Genomic DNA, 20,590 nt, shown 5'->3' on the forward strand with positions numbered 1-20,590 from the left:
TTCTTGCAGGATTCACTGCCCTTAACATCTGTTTTGTATTTCATCAAGTCTTGCTAAGAATGTGAATGATGGTCATCTCATCAGGACTTCTACATACATTTCCCTTGACTTTCTCTTCTCTTTTTATTTCTCTGCTTCTCTGTTTTGCTTTGCTGAACCTGTCTCATCCTGTCCTAGCACTAGCACTTTGTCAAGTGTTTTCCTGTTTCTGCTTAACAGTGCTTTCTTTAAGCCCGTGCTCATTTCCAGCTGCCCGTTTCTCCTGGTCAGGTCCCTCTCCATCTCCCATCCTGGGAATTTCAAGCAGCAGGCCCCAGCTGGCAGGGCTCTGTGTGATTCCCAGTTGCCCCATGTTAATGGCTGTTTGAGTAAACCTTTTGTGTTCCATATCCAAGAGCAGGATAACAATGCAGCTGAAGACTGGCTAAGCAGCCTGGTTTGAGAGCTGTGACTGGCCCAACTAACAAAGTCATTCTTTATCCATCTAGACATCAAGGACTGAGAAATTTGAGAATATGGGTAGTTGTGATTATTTTTTGTCTCACCAGGCCCCATCATGCCAAAGGAAATTTTAAAGAATTCCTCTGGGTTTTGGTCTTGCTTTTCACTCCCCACTCAAAGCCTGTGATTAATCAAAGAAAAGTACACACATACCTTCTTCTGTGGTAATTCTCCTTATATGACACATTTACTGCTGAGAAAAAGAAAACCTATCATTGTTTGCCATTCTTTAATCCTGTAATTGCTATGTTTACTCATGGTTCTGACCGAAATTCCACTGAATTTTACTTTCTTATGGGCTTTCTGATCTTGGGTCTAATTCTGCTATTCTATCAAACTTGCAGTTTATGCCGAGCCCTACCCCTTGGTGTCTGTCCATATGAGTTTTGTGCCATACCTCTCTTCATTACCTCCTTTTTCCTTTTCTGGATAGGTCATCCTCTCTTTTTCCTCATTATCTCCCTTCTGTTGATTTTTCTGGCTTCTTTTCTAAAAAAAGAAAAAAAAAGAGAGAAACAACATATCATCCACTGCCTTGAAACTTGGTGTAATTTCTCCTTTTCCCACATCCTATGCCTGTCTTGTCTAAGATGATTGTAAACATCTCAGGTCACAGACTGCCTGCTCTGCACTGGACACCACACTATAGGAAGCTTCTGTCCGAGCTAGTCTATGTACAGCATACATAAATACATATTATTAATAACTATGCAAGTAATCCCATAGATTTTCATGATGGGACTGAATGTAATGGCTCAAAATAAGTATAGCAAAAAGGATTCCTTATGCTACATGGAATTAAGATGAATAGAAGATGTCTTTAAGTAGGCATTGCTAATATTTCTTTTAAAAAAGCCTTATTTAACCAATTGCCTCTTTTATTTTTTTAGATAAAAGATTTCTGTTGGTTTATTCATACAATCATTTCTTCATTGTGGTAGCATCACAGTGACTACTTATCTCTGAGCTTGGTGGCCTCAGGGATAATCCAAGCCAGTAATAGGTTAAACATTGTGTAGAACAATCAAGCAGCAAACACATGCAAGTGTTTCTTCTCTAAAGTTTAGGTGATAGCCTGAGAGCAATATGCAGTATTTATGTAGAATGTCTGTATATAGATGAGGACAGCTTTATAAGAAGTTGCAGCCCCAACCTCTACAGGTGTTCAAAAGGCACTCATCCTGAGCAACAATGGGATAAAGCAGAAAGGTGTTTATTTGAAAGGGCAATAGTGGAATTCAGTTGTAGGGCTGACAGGAAAGAGGGGATGTCTTTACAGGGTGAAACAAAAGGTACATTGGGGTGTTGAGGTGGGAAGGGAGGAGAGTCAAGGACAGTGCTCATCAGTGTTCCAGCAGAAAAAGGAAAGAGGCACAAGGGAAGAAGGGACTAGCCAAGCTGAAACAGTGACTGAAGAAGTGAAAAGTGAGAATAACTGCAAAAACTAAGCTAAGACATGAGCTAGATATGCTAAATGTGACTGAAGGGCAAACAAGAGATTGATTTAAGATGGACTGAGAAGCTTTCAGATGATGAGAGGAAGCAAAACCAAGTTTGGAGGGGATTTAGGGTAGAACCTAGCAAGAGATGAATGTACATGACTGGAGGAACCTGTGAGGTGACTAGAGACACTTCCACCAAAATCTTTTTTTTTTTTTTTTTTTTTTTTTTTTCCAATGGTAAAAGAGACAAGCCTATCTCTGTGGGTGCTAGGAATCAGAGCAGGCTGAATGACTAAAGCTGTGAACAAATGAAGGAGTGAGGGTTGGGGAAGATCAGGAAATGAAATGGGGTGAAGTTATCAGGGCAAGTGATGGAGTTACAGAAGACATGTTGATAAGCTTTTTGTTATTGCCACTTAGAGACTTGTAGACAGAGGAAGCATGAAGAGAATATTTTATCACTTTTATCTTTACAGAAAATGGTGAGATAACAAGTAGAGGAAAACAGACAGGAAGGTTTGACAAGGGTTAAGCACCAGCAATGAAAAGCTCACTGGGATTACAAGCGTGCAGATGAGCTGCAGAAGGAGAATTGTGTAGTTGTGAGAAGGCAGAAATGGAGGAGAGAGCAGGCGTGTGGGAGAGGAAGTTGCCTTGATCAGTGGATTTCCGTCACATACTCTGCCCTGCAAGAGCAAGCATGGGTGGAGCAAGCAGGAAAGGTAAGCTGGTGCTGTGGGTAGGTAAGAAAGTTCGTGAAAAGAAATAAAGGAGAGAGAGCTCATGGTGAATGAAAGTTGTATATTTAGTTAGTGTGTAGTTAGGACATTGCCACTGGAGCAAACACATTTTTCTCTACTTAACTATCAAAATGCAAACAAAGCTAAAAGATGTGCAAGCTTCATTTTTAATCAATTTTACTAGTTGGTATTATTTCTTTTGCTTTTCTTTGCTTATTTTCATCATTCTGTTTTTCTTTACTTCTTTTTTAACAGTCTACAAGACATTAGTTTTTGCACCTTCTTGCACTATCAGAGGACAAAGCTCTGAAATAATATTTTTCCTTAAAATATTACTTATCTGGTGTTGCTAGGATGTAAATGCACCTGTAGCCACAATCTTTTGGTGTTATATTCCATGCCAGCTAAAAATAAGTGAGACACCTAAGGCTTGTTAAACCGCTTAACAGATAAGATACAGCAGACAGGCTATGTCCTGAGAAGTGTTCAGAACCACAATGGTTTATTGCATTGTAATTATAATTTTCCTTTTTGTTTGTTTTGGTTTGGATTTTTGTTTTGCTTTGGTTTTTCTCTTTTGTTTTAGTTTAATTTTTTTGTTCTTGTTTTTGTTTCTTTTCCTAAAAGCACATCCCTGGCCTACAGAAGTTAGGGAAGATGCTTCAGACCAGCCTTTTAGTTATCAGAAATATTATTTCAAACACTATAAAGAAAATAAACACACTGATATTAACACATTATTTTAAAGTCAGGTTTATGGAATCCTAGGCTTTAGAGGAAACCTTTGAGATTCTACTACTGTAGAACAGCTTTGTTAAGGAGCACATAATGTTATTTTCTCTTAACATGTGGGGCCACTTTAAATTTGTGCTTCTGCATTATTAAACCATCGTGGGAAGTGCAGCAGGAGGAAACCCGGGTAATTGGCTGCAGCTCCAGATGCAGCCGCTCGCTCATTGGAGAGAGGAGGATTCTCCCAGTACTAAAATTAGACCATCTCCGCCCTCCAGAAATGCTTCTGGAAACAGCGAGCAGGAGAAATTGTGACACAGCCCGAGGAGCTGTGCTGGGCAGGGAGCTGCACAGGGCCCTGCTCCCGGCCAAACTGCAGCCTCAGGGTGCACAGGAATTTATGTCCCGGGTGGCTGGGAAAAAATCCACACAATAAAGGAACTGCAAGAGATTCACATTAACAGTGAAACACGGATATTAAATTCAACGTTTCTTATGTAATAATAATTCTGAAGTGTTCATGCAGGCAGAGGAAGCCTTTGAACTGCTAAATTTAAGCAAGGGCTGTCAGACTTGTGCTCATTGACTTTGAAAAGAAATTACTTGCTGAATTAACTCTGAACTAAACTAAAAAACTGGTGATCTCTTTCTATCAGCATTTCTTAAAAAATAAAACATGTTTATCCATTATCTCTGTGAAGTTGCAGTGTTTACTGTGTCTTCAAATGAAATATTGGATAAGGTATTTCTGTTAAAGAAACAATGCCACGTGCCTATGTTGGTGAAGGAAAGCCTATATCCGAATTTGTCTTGTGCACTTGGAACCTGTACTTTTTAAGGTATATGAATAACAACGTCAATTGTTTGTTTGCAAGGAAATTGGCTGCAAGGAAATAAGTGCATATTTTTATTTCTTGTTTCTGTATTTATATTATTCACGTAACTCATGAAAAAGATTAAGGCAAAATGGGTTTCTCTTACGGCTTTTGCTGTAAATTTGCTATTTCCTTACCGAACCAGTGCACATAGTGTCAGCACCTCTGGCTCCATATCCTTGGGGGTTTTTTGTCTTTTCTCCTTTGCCTCTACTTTCAGTCTGATACCATTAAAATTTAAAGGCTGCAAACCTGTGTTTTGGCTCTGCCCCTTTGTCAGTGTCACCTCAAGGGTCTGAGTGCCATGTCCAGTTTTGGCTGAACTCAGCCGCACGCCCCAGGTCTTCCAGCACTTCAAATCCCAGAGTTTTATGAGAACACGATGAGGAGAGGGGACGAGGCGTAGGGTGAGAGAGGAGCAGGGCGGCGGAGTTATCGGGGCCGTTCAGCAGCCCACACCCCGATAGCGCGGGGCCAGCTGGCCCGCCTCCATCCCGGGAGCTCCGGTAAACAAGGACGGGAGGTGACACCGGGCCACCCCGGGCACTATTGGTCATGTTGGATGGACAGTGGATACTGGACAGCCAGCTCCTACAAGCTGACTGCCCCCAGAGAGCCGGGGAAGTAAGGGATGTGTAGGGAGCAAACGCATTGTCACCACGGGGGTAAAATCTGGGGAAAATCGCCAGAGAATGCGGCTCCCCAGCTCTGCTTCATGCCCAGCTCATCATGGTTTAATGCACAAAACGGTGAAGGTTTTGCTTCATGGCCGCATCTGCATCCTTGTCTCCACATATTTTTGTCATAAACATGAAATGGCACCGGGTAGCCGCTGCGATTCTCTCGCAGTGCTGAGAACCACCATTAGAGAGCTGTGGTTCGGGTCAGAGCTGCGGCTGTGCCGGGAGCTGCCGCGCCGCCGCCGCTGCTCAGGCGCGTCCCCAGGAAACCTCCCCGCAAACACTCATAAATGACCTGGAAGGCCTGCTGTCTTTTCCTTTATTTTTTTTTTTTTTCATCCCGCCGATAAATCGCGCTACGTCGCTTCATGAGCTTTCGCTGTGAGCGCATGGCTCCCTCAGCAGTTCTGAGCGTGAGGTGAAACCGACACAAAGCTTTTATTGGGTGGGAGAAATTAAATTTTTTAATAAGCCCCGGAGATCACGTCACTCCCCACTTTGCTCCCGCACCACACGCAGAGCCCATCCCAGGGCAGCCACGGTCGCCCCTTGAGTGCGCGGAGCCCGCGGCGCTCCCGATCCGTGAGGCACCCTCCGCCTCCGCCGCCATCACGGCGCCGCTCTCGCGGCCGCCATCTTTAACCCGCCCCGCCGAGGCCCGCGGGCGCCATCTTGTGCCCGGGGCCGGCCCCGCCATCGCGCGGCAACCGCGGCGGGTCCGGTGGAGTCCCGGAGGCCGGGATAGCAAAGCCTGGCCGGGCCCCAAGGCAGGTGGATTTGGGGGGTTACGAGCGGACTTTGCAGCAGGGAGCAGGTTTTTGTAGCTACGCCGGCTGTGCGTGTCTGCGTCTGGTCCAGAGCAGATGGAGAGAGCCAGGGCTGGGAGCCTGGCGGGTGGTGGGCGAGGGGAGGGCTACAGGCGCCATTGTGTGCAGCTCTCTGAGGCTCTGTCAGGAACCCAACGGAGCATCCTGGCCTCGCAATTCTCTCTAAAAGGTTGAGAGACCTGAGGGTGTTTAGCCTGGAAAAGAGAAGGTTCATGGAGACCTTCGACCCCCTTCCTAGTGCCTAAAGGGGCTCCAGAAGAGCTGGAGGGGGACTTGGGACAAGGACAGGGGAATGGCTTCCCACTGACAGAGGGCAGGATTAGATGGGATACTGGGAAGTCATTCGTGGTTGTGAGGATGGTGAGGCCTTGGCACAGGTTGTCCAGTGAGGCTGTAGCTGCCTCATCCCTGTGAATGTTCAAGGCCAGGCCAGGTTGGACAGGGCTTGGAGCAACCTGGGATAGTGGAAGGTGTCCCTGCCCATAGCAGGGTGGAACTGGATGGTCTTTAGGGTCCCTCCCAACGCAAACCATTCTGTGATGAAAAGAAAGTTACAAATGGACACAGGTCTGTAGGAAACCCCCTCACTGGTTTCACAACTCACAACACAGGCTTTCAGCTTGCCAGTGCATCTGCTCAGTCAGAAAACCAGCACTTAGTCTGGAGCCCATAAATACTGGAATTAAATAACCATTGAGGCTTACGGTGGACCAGCTCCACATCATTAGTCCCACACCACAGTTCTCATGTGTGAGGATACAGATTTGGTGTTTGAAGGAGCCCGTGGTGGATGGAGGGTATGGGAGCACAGGAAGCCCACATGCAGGTGTGTGATAATGCCTGTCTTTCCTCATACATTGTCCAACTCAGTGAATAACAACATTAAATTTTGGCCTTATTTTCCACAAAATGCCACTGCACTGAAAATGGGAATGTGAACTACAGAGTGCTACCAAGTGCAGAGAGCATCTCACATGGATTTTGTGAGGTGGGTGTGGTCCTCTCTGTCCCTGGAGTACATGGTGAGTGTCACCGCAGGTGACTGTGCAGTAGACAAACTCCAAATGTCACGTATTGATGTCATTGCAGTATAAAAAGTGCAAGTGAATTCTAATTTAGAAGCCAAAATGGAGGTCTTAATGCCTGAACCTCAGATTTACGTGGAAAGAACTCTGGCTATCATCAAACCAGACATCATTGATAAAGAAGAAGAAATAGAGGATCTCATTCTACAATCAGGATTCCATATCATTCAGGTAACAGACTGTGTTCCAGAGAAAATAGCTGTAGTTAATAAGTCAGGAAAATATTTAACTTCTAGCAATCAAGCCAGTAACTAAAAACTTGTGCGTCCAAAAATCATGTTCTTCATGGCATCAAACATTTCTGTCAGATTCTGTAAGGAGATGCTTTTTGATGCATGGGGTGGAACGAGCAGATCAACTATTTTTCTGTCCACAGGAAAACACTTCGATAATAAACTCAGATTTAGCAAATGTATGGAGCAGATGTGTGAACTTTCCAAGGCAACTCTTTGGAGAGTGTGTCATTCAGATCTCACAAGATTTTGTGCAGTGTGCAGGTGGATATTAGAGAATTAATTGAATTCGATAGCTGGCCAGTTGCAGCCTAATTTTTTTCCCCATTGTTTCTACAGTAAATAGACTTTATAAATATTGAAATAAGCTTATGAATATTTAAATGTAACCGGCTGGTTGGCCGCTGGGGGGCGCTGCGCCCTCGCGCCTGTGGGTGGCAGGGGCCCCTCCCCCTGCTCCCCGTAATGTCTTGGTTTTTTCACTTCCTCCTTAGGCTTTCTGGTTGTTTTATTTATTTGTATTTATTATTTGTGTTTATTCATTTATGGATCTCTCGGAGCTACTCCAGAAGAGGTCACGAAGCTGCTCCATGGGCTGGAGCTCCTCTGCTCTGAAGGGAGGCTGGGAGAGCTGGGGGTGTTCATGTGATAGAGCAAAAGGCACCAGGGAGACCTGAGAGCTCCTTACAATGCCCAAAGCGGCTCCAGAGAGATAGAGAGGGACTTCGGAAAAGGACTTGGGGGACAAGGGAGAATGGCTTCCTACTGCCAGAGGGCAGGGTTAGATGGGATATTGGGAAAAAAATCTTCACCATGAGGGTGAGGCCGTGGCACAGGTTGCCCAGAGAAGCTGTAGTCTCCCCATCACTGAAAGCATTCAAGGCCAGGTTTGGGGTTTGAGCAACCTAGTCCAGTGGAAAGTGTCCCAGTTTCTGGTAGAGGGTTTGAAACAAGATGATTTTTAAGACACCTTTCAACCAAAACCATTCCATGTTTCTATTGATTCAATAGGTATCAGTAGATGAGACAAAATATATTATTTTTTTATTTAATTGTAATATATTAGTAGAGTTGTCTGATATCTGCAGTGACTTTTGGCACTGAAATTATTAGGACTCTGAGTATATAGAACTCTTGTGTTGTATAAGTTTGAGCTCAAAGAATGCACTTCAGAAACTTTTTCTTGACTGCCCTATGGTTACGGATAACTTCCCAAAGTTGTCCTGATCCTGGCCACCTGCAGGCTAGGCAGCTATTGGGAGACTCACAAAGCCCTGAATGAAAAACAGATCAATTGCATAATTAACAGTGTGGGCTGGAGAGAAACTTGTTTAAAAGTAGAACATTATGCTGTAGCAGCTGAGTAATAAAACCCCGCCCCTATAATTTTTCTGTATAGTGCTTTGTCACCTGGCAGTTAGAAAATGATGTAGTTTGCCTGGGCTAAAATCACATCTTGGTCAAATGGGCTGTTTCCCTAGTTAACTTGGAAAACTTTTGCTGTTTGTTACTCTGTATCTCAAGGAGGATCATATCTGGTGAATCAGAGAAGTTTCAGAAGCTACTCTGTGTTCTGCACTTGGAGATAGGACTTAAGGAAAGGACTCTATCCTGCCTTTTAATGCTCTAAGCTGTTTCAATATAGCAACAATTTTAATTCTTTTTTTGTCTTTACACTTTATAGAAACGGAAGCTCCAATTAAGCCCTGAGCAATGTAGCAACTTCTACGCAGAACAATTTGGAAAAGTGTTTTTTCCTAATTTAACAGCCTATATGAGTTCTGGTCCTATAGTTGCTATGGTACTTGCTAGAAATTGTGCAGTCTCATACTGGAAGGAATTGCTTGGACCAACCAACAGCCTAAGAGCTAGGATAACTCACCCTCACAGGTAACTCACTGACTGGCCCTGGGCAAGTCAGTAGCATTTTATCATTCTTTTGATTGAGACCAGTTTTGTGATTTGTTTGTACAGACATAGACTTCTTATCTCTTCAGTTTTGTGCAACAGCTTTTCACTGTTGTTTTTTAGTATGCAAACTTCACCTATTTTAAGGGGAATGCTGAGTGTATGAACATTAAGTTTTATGTAGCTACTTCATATGTTTAAAACAAAATCAAGCCAATGTCTTGTTAATTTGTCCATATCTATTGCTTTTCTGTGCTCTCAGGCTGCAGAGACTTGGAAGGGATTTGCAGTTGCCCTTCAAGTAGTTATTTCCCTTGTTTTCAGCTTAAGAGCACTCTATGGGACTGATGAGCTGAGGAATGGACTCCATGGCAGTCTCAACATCTCCTCAGCAGAGAAAGAAATTCGATTCATATTTCCAGAAGGTAAAATGGTACAGTTGGTTCATTGCCTGTCCTGGGGAGGATGAAGTTCTTCCCTGTCCTACTCTGATTCCAGATACAATTGATTTATGAGAGGTTGGGTTTGTTTGCTTTACAGGATTGTGGGTCTCTTTATGTATAAGCTGATATTTTCTGCTCTGAAAGGCTTACCAAAAATCTATCTGAAGAGCCAGTGTAGTTATAGAGATTGCTTCCACTTTTCAAACTCTGCTCTGGGAACTGGAGCAGTCAAAGCTGGTAAATGAGAAGAAATAGGAAGCTATTACACTCCAGCAAGCGTTTCTGGCACTGTCAGCCTTGAAGACTCCTGTTGACTTGAGAAGACTGACTCTTTTCTCGGATTCAGGCTGAGTAATTACTATTCAAAAGCAGCTGGATGCTCACATGATAGTGTGTTTCCAAAGTTAAGTGCCAGAGAAAGGGGCCTTAGAACCTGGGAAGTTTGCAAGAGGATATCTGTTTTGTAATGTAACAGTATTTTGCTCTTTGACAGAAAGGTGCAAGTGAAACTGCTAGACAATGGTGTCTAGTGATACTTTTTGTCAGCTGTATCAATGAGTTTAATAAAAAATGTTGCAGTTCCTTACAGACCTTACCTATTGTGTAAACCATGTCTCTTCTCCTCACCCTGACAAACAGCAAGACTAAAGGTGAGATTTTAGCATCTTCAGAATCCAGCTTCATACTGGAAGAAGAAAGTGCTAAACATGGGATACACTTGTTTCTCTTCTACCCCAAATGCTTCTTCAAGGATTGAGGTTTTCCCCAGATGATCTGATTTCCTCCCCTTTCATAATAGACTATAATTAGTAAAATTAGCTTGGGAACATTGTAAAGAAGTTTAGAGAGTTTCTTTGCCTTTATGGGAGAAGCTATAAAACCATGGTGTATCATTAACTTACTAAGGAAAACAGCGGCTCACATATAAACAGCCTTTGAAAGAAGGCTGGGTTTAATCAGTCTAGAGTCTGCTTTCTAACACCTTTGGTTCCTCCTTGCAGCAATCTTGGAGCCAGTTCCCACTGGACAAAGAGCTCGGGATTACCTGAACCTGTATGTGAAGCCCACGCTGCTGGCAGGACTCACTGCCCTGTGCAAAGAGAAGCCAGCAGACCCCATGGTACGTGCAGTGTCCCAGCGCTGCTGGCAGCTTTGGGATGCAGTTACTTGCTGTTAGTAAAGTCCCTGTTTATAGGAGAACGACGCTGTTGGTGAAGAGCTCTACTGTTTTAGCTGTCAGCTAATGTTTCAAGAAGTTGATTTGTTTGCTAGAGATGAAACAAGGGTGTGTTTTAAGTCCTTAAACAAAATCAGTTTTCTTACATCTGGAAAAACATGGTAAATGTATCTTTGTGTTCTTAAAGTTTCAGTACTTATTTAAGCATGCAGATAATTAATCTGTGTGACAATTTGCTGGCAGTTGTGGTGGATTTTACATCATTATCACATTTATAATCAACATTGCATTTTTCTAAAGGATTTTTTTCAGAAAAAAAACTCTTAAAAATCACTTGGGGTGTTCCTATGAACTACGTGATATACATGAGGCCACATTTAATGTACTTTGATTGTTCCAGCTGTATAATCTGTTTACTTTATCTGTATGTATGGCACTGTTGCCATAGAAATCTAGAAAACAGAGATGAAGTCCATTCCTTTGCCCAAAAGCCAAACCAGTTGTATCTATTCCTAACAAATATGTCTGGCCTGTGGTTTAGCACTCTAAGTGATGGAGAATCTACAGTCTCCCAGGCAATCTGTTTCAGTGCTTAATTATACTTGTTAAAAGCTTTCACTAAAAGATAACCTAAATCTCCTGGCTCCAATTTTAAGCCCATTACCTTTCTTTTCCCCTTTTATTATCCTCAGAAGACATTGGAGACAATGTAATATATCACTTTTTTTTTTTTTTTTCAGCAACCTATTGCATATTTGAAGAGTATTTCCCTTCAGTCTTCTCTTTATTAAATTCTGATTTTTATTTTTTTTTGTTGCAAGTCCCATCTTTCTAACTCATTGTTTTGGCTTCCACTTAATCTGCATTCTTAGCACAGTTTTCTAGTCAATTATGATGAATCTAACAGTAACTTCATTGAGACAATGCTTTCCTTCCTTTCTTGTAAAAAATCTGTATGAAGCGGCATCAGTAGCTTTGCTAAAAACATTCTGTTGTACCTTCTTTATTGTCCATAGTGTCTGTGACCTTGTAATAGAAGGAAAATAATGTTGATTTGATACTGCTTCAGAAATAGATATTGCCTATTGCTTTTCAGTTTTGTTATCTGCTAGGTGCTTACAGGGAGACTGTTGAAATGTTTTGTTTTTTCCAGTATCCTTTTTTTCTTTCCTTTCCTTTTGGAGATGGCATCAGAAAGTGTCTGTGCACTCAGATATACTTGCTGTCAGCACAGAGGTTGTCTCAGCCAGTTCCTTAAGTAATACAGGATTAATTTATTTGGTTCAAATGATTTGAGGATTTCTTTCTTTACAAAGTAGTTTTCCTAAGGGGTTTTGTGTTTTGGGATATTTTGTTTGTTTGTTTTCCTTTTCTGTCTTGGGTTCTTACCTGTCCTAGTGCTCTGCTTGGCTCTCCCTTTTCAAACCACCCTTTCTATACCTGGTAGTTAAAGCAGAGTGTTGCTTACCTTCCTTGTCTGCTGTTCTGTCAGTTCTTCACAGTGTGGTATGAAATTCGTTGTTCTCAGCATTCCAGAAACCAGTTGTCAACAGCTTTGTGAAGTAAATAAGGATGTGTTAAAAACTTTGCTTTACAAGTGGAGAAATCGAGGCAAAAGGTTAATTTGCCTAAGGCCAGGCCCAGACTGGCAGATGGAATTAGGATTCAAGGCATTCCTGCCCCCCACATTCTCATTTAAGTACATCGTGCTGGAAAACTTACAAGATGAATTTCACAAAGTAACCATGTTTTGATTTTAAGTTTTAGGTATTGTAAGGTGATTTCAGTGCAGAAAGCAGGCACTCTTAGTGAATGATTCCTTGATGAGGTATCTCTAAATGTTATTAGCAGTAATATTTCATTAAGCAGTTTCATGCATATTGTACAGCTGCATTCCAAAACAGAGCTGGCTGAATTATTTGAAGTATGGCTCTAATGGTCTTACACTTTCACAAAGATAATGCCAGGACAAGTTGTCTTCTAAAGGTCATTGTGTATTGTTCAAAAGCAATATAAGCAGTGAAGATTTAAAAGAATATTTTTAAAAAACAGGTCATTTGCATGTTCATTTTTTTCTGAAAGGTCTTAATTTTGCAGCACAGTAGAAGAATATCTGGAGCAGAGGTTTCAAATAATGTCTTTAATATTCTCCTATGCACGTAATTGAAAGCAACAGAAAGCTGAAAACATTTGGGTTTTGGGTTTTTTGTTCACAGATTTGGCTTGCTGACTGGCTGGTTGAACACAATCCTAATAAACCTAAACTACAATATCACATCTCTCAGTAAGAGCATCGGCAGTGAGAGCTTGGTGGAAACCATCTCACACATTCCAAGTTACAGCTGTGTATTGTCATTTTTGGTGTGTCCTTTGACTATATAACCAATACTGTCTAAAGTAAATGCATTTGTCTTAACTACTTGTGTCCTCATAGGATAAATAACCTTACACTTAACCAGGATGTAGTGGTTCTAGTACCTCCTCTACTGACAAAGTGAATGTACAATTACACAATAAATTTATGGCATTGGGTGATAAGAAAAAAAAAGAATATTCTGAGTGGATGTGACTTATTGCTCTTGTCCATGTTTTTCTTGGTTTGGCTCTGTAAACAAAATCATTTACAGCAGTGTGGATTATCAAATTAAATCCCCCTGGCCTGTGCTTTGTGAACCAAGGGTTGTGTTCCAATTTTTTAGCATAAGCTCAAAATGAAGGGAGGTACTTGGATATAATGTAGAAAACAATTACTGGAGGCATATTAGCAACTTTGGAATTTTAATTGCTAATTAAATCACCCAGCTAAGGTTGTTCTTGAAGATGATTCACTTAAGTCTGATGTATTTTGTCAGAATATAATTTGAAGGACTTATTTGAAGGTACATTCAATGCACCTTTCCCATCTTGGTGGCAAAAAGCTCAGTGACTATAAATAACATGAAGATGTATTTTAGTCAAGGACTAAGGTTGTCTTCCAACATATGTTTGCAATAAAGGTGCTTAGTTGGAACAGCTCACCTTAAGAGTGCTTCTGTGTTCTTCTGCTCTTAAAGGTATGCAAATTTCTGTCATTTTCCTCAAACTTTCATGTGTTCTGTTGAAGAATTTCACAAGAGTGCTCTTCCACAGGCAATGGGTTAATCCTACGCTATTGCCTTTTATGAAGTAACTAAATTCTTTTTGGGGATGTGGGGCTTTTTAATTTTCTTCAAAGAGCTGTACTTGTTAACTTCAAGCTTTGTATCTTATGGATTGACTAGCTATAATGAAGAAAACAGAGTAATTTTCATAATTCTAAAATAAGACTATGCTTGACTAATACTAAACAAACAAGCAATTTCATAATTTGTTTCATGAAAAAACTTGCTTCCCCAATTTGAGTAATTATGAGAAACAGAAGTAATTTGTCTGTAACATCAAACTTTAAGTGAATTGTTTATCCTCTCAGTGGAACACTATTGCCAGCACAGATAATAAACATTTGGAAACGGGTCCCTATAGTACTAAGACCTAAAAATCTTGTGACTGCTAGGACAAGGAAAAAAAATAGAGCCAAAACCCTCAAATAATGAAGAATAGAAGTATGAAATGCTTAGAAATACAGATCTGTTTAGAACCAGTTTTTTTGCCTATGTTGTCCTCGTATGTGTCTGTCTGATTGCTCCAATTATAGGAGAGTTGTGCTTTGTGGTTTCCTGTCAGCCAAATAAAAAAATCCCTTTCTGATGATGCCAGAAACTGAAATCTGTTGAATTCACAAGGTATTCCCCTGTATTTTGTTGGTTACTATGACATTTGCCTGCTTATTTTGATGCTCTACTGTTTGACATCCTTTATGTTCCTACTGGAGTTCTCAGTTTTGCTTTTGTGCCAGAACTGTGTTATGTTGGATGAGAGTAGGTGGGTCCTTACCCAGGGGGTGGGAGAAAGGACAAAGGCAGCTGAAGTTGCAAATGTCACCTTGATCACCCACACAATATAGATTCTCAGTCATGCTGGTGTTCATCTATCATGGAATTATTCTCTAATGTTGGAGCGAACACCTTCAGTTGCTGACTGGTGTTTGCTTCCATTTTCCTCAGAAAAAGGTGGAAAGAGAGAAATTGCCTTTATCCCATGGGCACCATCCTGACTCATTCTATCCCTACACATAGGACAAGTATTGATCCAGCAGATGTCACAGCTGAGATCCTGAGGAACCTGCATTAATAAGTAGGATTTGAGCAGAGGTTCAGTCCTGGGAATGTGAAGTGGCCGAGCAGCCTGCTCCTGTGGGGGGAGCTGTCACACCACGGGAGAGGCTGTTGGGGCATGTGCTACTACATTTCTTGTGGTGTTTAAGTTTTTTATTATGCCCAGAGTGGTACAGGCTTGGCCAGTGTTACCAATCCGTAGCACAGAAAATGTAGCTTTGGGAAAAAACCCAGATTAACTGAAAGATGTCTTTCCATTCACTGTCAGCAAGGTGAGATATTCTCTGTAGGGATGAATAACTCATCCTCTCCCTCTGTTGAGTCAAAATAATTACCTTGCCTATTGAGTTTTACTGAGCATTTTTAACTTTGAGGGAGTTCATTTTAGTTTTACTGCCTGAGTGCTGGAATAGAGCTATGTCCATAAAATGAGCAGTTCAGTCTGTTTCCCATAATTCTGGTTTTTCAACAGAGTTCCTCCTGGAACTTTGCTTATCATGTGCTTGCTATCACCTGCACTGGAAGTTGTTTTTGGAACTAAACAGATTGAGATAGTGTTGAAGTATGTGATTGTTCAGCCTCCCTGTCTCACAAGGGATTTATTATCTTCAGGAGCAGTTAAACTGCCAGGAATCTTGTCCATATTTTAAAGATGGCAGAAGCCCCAATCAAAGGCAATTTCCCATTGCCTGCATCTGTCAGAGCATTCCAGTGTGCTGAGCGTCAGAAATGAGTCACTGGTCAGAGCTTGGGACTGTCATTCAGGTCATTTAAGATTGTTTCATGGAGATTTGCAAATCCCTGCTTTTCTCATGTACGAAAAGAAGATTTGTGTTTCTTCCTTCATTTAAGCTATTGATCTTGACCATCCTTTAAACAACAGTTGATGAGGGTCAGTGTTCAATCATTCAGTCAGAGTAGTCAGATCAGGATAATTTGTGTTTTTCTGCACAGTAAGTGTTGGCTATTTTGGTGGTATCCAACAATAGCTCATCCTCTGAAAATATTGTAGTTCTTCAATTTCCTTTAAAACAACAAAATCAGAGGAGAAATTAATTCTATTTTTTTGGAAAGACTTTTTGGCACATCATAAAAAGATCATTATAAAAAGATAACTTGTAATTGTTTTTGCAGTGCTGTTTCCTTTTAGTAGATTTGTCCTTGGACTAGAAGTAGAACTTCAGTCCTCTTCACTCGTTACCTGCTGCTTTGCTTTACTCAAGCAGACTTGGCACAAACCAGCATGGCAGTATCACCAGCACCATCACAGGAAGTAGGTGCTTCCTGGTTCTGCTGTTAGTGAAACAGGAAAACCTGCTACTTTAGGATGGTCACTTAAGAGCAGCTGCCTGCACCTAGAAACCTCCCCTGGTGTGGATGAGCTCCTCCGAGTGTGGAGCGTGTCAGCAGAGTGACTGATGTGTGGAGTCTCCTTGGGGGGATGCCTGTCAAATCATTGTCATGCTGCCTCCTGCCAAGTGATCATGGGGACACTGCCAAAGCTCAGGAGAGAGCTTTTTGTTGGTCTTCTGAGCCAGAAATGAGGTATTGTTGTGAGATGGAGCAGTTGGTGGGAGAAGAAGGCAGTTTGCAGACAAGTGGGTGAATGATACTCTAATAATGGTAACACTGAAGGATTGAGAATTCAGTTCACTGCTTGTGAGTGGTTTAGGGCTGAGGGAGGTGATGCTTTTGCACAAAGATCTTCATGCAGTGCCTTGCTGGGTGAGCTTATATTTGTCTAGTGTGGCATTAAGTTTTCTCTCTTGAGAACCCCTGACTGGCTCATCTTGCTTAGCTGTGGCACTATTCTGAAGCATGATTATTAAAAAAATAAAATGAAAATACAGCTCTGGTACCAATCTGCAACTTTGTTATCATCAGCTTTAATTTACTGAAAAGTCTTTTCACCTGGGATCTGAATCAACCTGGATGGATCCTGTTTTGCCAGAGAGGAAGGGCAGTTGGGTGCAGTCCGTCAGCTGCAGACTGCCCGAGCAAGTAATCATGTGTGAACTCACCCTAAGTTCCAGGGAATTTTTATGTGCAAGAATCTACCTTGACTCTAAATACTCTTGGCTTTAGTAAACTACTCTACAAACCACCCATGCTTCTTTATCATCTCTTTACAGTCAATGCCTAAGCTCTCATTTCCTTGCAAGAAGGCAGCTGTGCTTTTGTCATTCTTCCAGAATCTGCACAGATTGTCAGGTTAGGAAATTCTGCTTTTCCAAAAGCAACATTTTATTCCTATGCTGGCTGGTGGTTCTTATCTCTCTTAGGTGTTGTAAAGTGTTTTCTTACTGGGTGGCATTCCTGGTGCCATGTGAATGAGGCAGTGTTTTGTCCATGTTTAGTTTTGTGTCAGGCCTCATCTCTGTGTGAGAAAATTCCCAGGAGTGTTTAACGGACGCGTGCGGACAAATCTCCTGCACGCCCCATAAAGCACTTTACTATGGGCCACTATAAAGCAGTCATTACAGAGCATTGTTTAAACTTCTGAGATTAACACAGTCTCTCAATTGCACTTACTTATTTTTATAATGTGTAATTTAGCAACTGAACTGTGAAAAGTTATGGCATAGCAAGGTCTTCTTAAAAACAGTGGTTCCAACTGTGCTTTTAGGTTCACTCATTGTAAATCCAGAGCAATTCCATTCTGTTAATTAAAAGAAAAAGGGAAAATGGGGTCATTTCTGAGAGCTTCTCAGATGGTGTATGTGCATCTGCGGTGTATTGTCAGGTGTTGGCAAGGTGCATATTCCAAATTTATGGAAAGCAAAGAGCTTGTGCCTGATTTCTCAGGGACCAGACTTGTACAATACTGTTCCCTGCACACAGAATACTTTGGCAGTTGCCATTTTGCTCAGGGAGTTGTGTAATGGTATTTTGCCTGGATGAAGAAAGTTTGATCAAGCCTCTGGAAACTGGATGCTTTTTCTGTGGCCACCACACATCTAGATAGCCATGAGATCCTTCCCTGCTAAAAACCACTTCCAACTGAACTATCACATGAAGCTATTTCAGAATACTTGTGTTTTTCCCAGCTCTTCCATGTAAATATACTGAATTGACCAGCAAAGTTTTGACCATGACTTGTCTTTGTTTTGCAATTCTCTTGTAAACAGGCTCTGTGGGGCTTCCCCAAATAGCCCCATCAGTGCAACTGAATAGGAGCAACAAAGGCATAGGAAATGAAATGTCCATTCCTTTTCTTATTCATGTAAATGATAGTTTATCATACTGTTTATTAGGTTTATGTAGTCAGGATCTGTGATGGTTCTCAAGCCTTTTATTACTTTTTTTTTCCCTTTAATGAGCTGCAATAAAATATTGCCTTACCTGAGTGCTGACTCAGTGCTGAGGCATTCTCCAAATGTAACATTATTACTGATATTAATTAGTCATTACCCATAGCAAAGGCTGTCATCACAGCACAAAGCAGCCTTGATATATCTTCACCAGTTGTTCTGTCTCTCTGCAAAATGTTTCTTTTTAAAGCTATGTGGGATTCCTGGAATGAACAATTTCAAGTCATCCATAAACATGGTTTTAATAATGATACCTAATTTCTTTATAATATCTCTCCTCAGTGGATGGACAATGATGTACAAAGGAACAGGCACTACACAGGCAGTACAAGTGTGAAGGTAAGGAACTGAGATGTGAGAAGACTCCTCAGGTCCTTCCTTGGAGCAGCAGGAGGATCTAGAATGACACAATCATGGGAAATAGGGGCAAATGCACATGCTCTGTGAAAGTGCCTGCTTGGAGGTAGGAATTGGGAGTTTAACACCTGTGTTCTCAAGTCTGCCAGTGGTGTGGTGCTTGGATCACTTGGCATCTTACGTGTTGAATCATTTCTTTGGAGGCTTTTCTACCTGAATATGTGCAGAGGATTTCTCTCTGTGGTACTAGGTTTTAATGAAGATAGCTGCTATCACTGCAGTAATGCTGTTGCAAGTCTGTTAATCACTTCTGGACTTCCTAAAGTAGTGATCAAAAATTAGCGGCCAGTTTTCTTTCATCTCTGGAAGTGGAAACAAGCAGAGATGGCACAGCTCTGAAGCTGTGTATGGATTAGTAGGTTAGAGCACAACTCCTAGGTGGGAGTAATTCTTCTCCAGGGTACAGATGAGTCTGTGGCTGGGAGGATCCATGCTCCTGTGCCCCAGCAGCACAGGATGTTTTACAAATGTTTTGTTTTCTGTTCTGTATTGTTGTCTACAGCCACCAAAGGTCTTGATCCAAGGGGGAATCACACAGTGTTCACTGACACCATGTTTAGAGCTGTGAAACAGAACAGGTAGAGAGAAGGCCAAATGAGGACGTGTGATCCTCTGCTCTGTCTTCCTCTGTTCCAACAGCACAGAAATGAAATGTTTCCCTAGCCCTAAACCAACACATCCACTTTTCAGATTCTCTGACTGAGCTCCTCTCAGCTAAGCCATGATCACATGTGTGTGCAGGAGGACTGGCCTGGGCACAGAGAACAAAGGCCAACACACGAAATTTGTAGCTATTTTTATTCTGCTCCAGCTGTTGGGTTTCTTTCTAGATTCAAACAGTTGATGTGACTTTCACCAGCTGACATGAAGGAAAAGGTGTAAGGTAAAGTATATTTTTAAGTTGAACTATTTTATGTGTGCTTTTAGAGATTTGCTGCAGAAAATTATGTTTGCCCATGTTCTTGGGTACTATAATCTGGTATAATTCTACTGAGCTGAATTCTGACAGATTATATTAAGTTTGGTATGACCTGAGATTGTAACATCCTGACAGTATAAACTGGCAGCTTTTGTTTTTCATTCCCTTGTACAGATGAGGAATTGGATCTTTATTTATCTGTCTATCCGGTTCCAATGGAAATTATTCGTTTCATTGACAACTAGTATTAATTTACAATTTTGCTACAGGTTTTCTTTTAAGGTTGATAAAGTTTAAATACAGAATAATTTTCACCATTTGTGTGTGCCAACCCACCTGTAGATGTGAAATAGCTGTATCTGGTGCCAGGGGAGTTTTCCAAAAATACAGCATGTCTTTTATGTGCCCACATGTGTAACATTAAACTTCTTCTGCTCATGAAGGCTGTAGGATTTCCACACTGGTCCAGAGGTGACACATTACTGATGGAATTTGTTATTTTTTATAGAAAAAAATCATCTTCTAAAAGTTTTGTCTTCCCTTAGTCAACAGTGCTAGGGGAACATGTTAGGGCATACCCTTTTCTGTTTGCTTTCAACAACAATGGGAATTCTTCAGTTAAGTATAAAAAAATGGAAATTTCCTTTCTTTTTTCCCCTCTCAAGTATGTTTAGGTAACTGAAGCACATTCACACTCAGAAAGATGGGGCTGTTTTGCAAGGGAAAACCAAAACATTCCAGTGCAGCTAATATTGCAGCTCCTCTGGTGTCTTAAGTTCAGGCCACAGCAGGAGGTGCAGATATCCAGGGGGAATGCAGTAACTTTTAGGATCTTTTCTTTGGAAAAAATAATAAGATGAATCACAATTAACCCATTCAACTAAGTTAGTAAGGCTCTGGGGGATGAGAGAAGACATAGGACATTCTTAGTTCTAATGGTTTGCTCTACAGAAAATAAACCTTTTCTCTTACATTCCTTCAGGTCCAATCAATACATTTGAATTCATCACTGCAGGAGGCATAAATTTGCTTATTTTCTAACAACTTTCTCTTATACGTCCCTCCTTGAGATGTCCAAGCCTGATGTGATGATTGTGCTTTGATTAT

General features: G+C 41.4%; 1 protein-coding gene across 4 annotated transcripts; it reads left to right on the forward strand.

The window, feature by feature from the left end:
• Positions 1-2,163: 2,163 nt before the first annotated feature.
• Positions 2,164-13,666, forward strand: NME5 (NME/NM23 family member 5). Of its 4 annotated transcripts, XM_015641675.2 has the most exons (7): positions 6,120-6,623; positions 6,743-6,785; positions 6,887-7,053; positions 8,800-9,005; positions 9,348-9,448; positions 10,468-10,586; positions 12,860-13,666. In XM_015641675.2, exons 3-7 carry the CDS (start codon positions 6,925-6,927, stop codon positions 12,929-12,931), a joined length of 627 nt encoding a protein of 208 aa, XP_015497161.1. In that variant the 5' UTR covers positions 6,120-6,623; positions 6,743-6,785; positions 6,887-6,924; the 3' UTR covers positions 12,932-13,666. The 4 variants fall into 4 exon arrangements, with proteins under 4 accessions (XP_015497160.1, XP_015497158.1, XP_015497161.1 ...); XM_015641674.3 differs by lacking the exons at positions 6,120-6,623; positions 6,743-6,785 and adding an exon at positions 2,164-2,665; XM_015641672.3 differs by lacking the exons at positions 6,120-6,623; positions 6,743-6,785 and adding an exon at positions 5,636-5,737.
• The last annotated feature ends 6,924 nt before the right edge of the window (positions 13,667-20,590 follow it).

This window comes from Parus major, chromosome 13 (assembly GCF_001522545.3).
Source record: "Parus major isolate Abel chromosome 13, Parus_major1.1, whole genome shotgun sequence".
Classification (NCBI taxonomy): Eukaryota; Metazoa; Chordata; class Aves; order Passeriformes; family Paridae; genus Parus; species Parus major.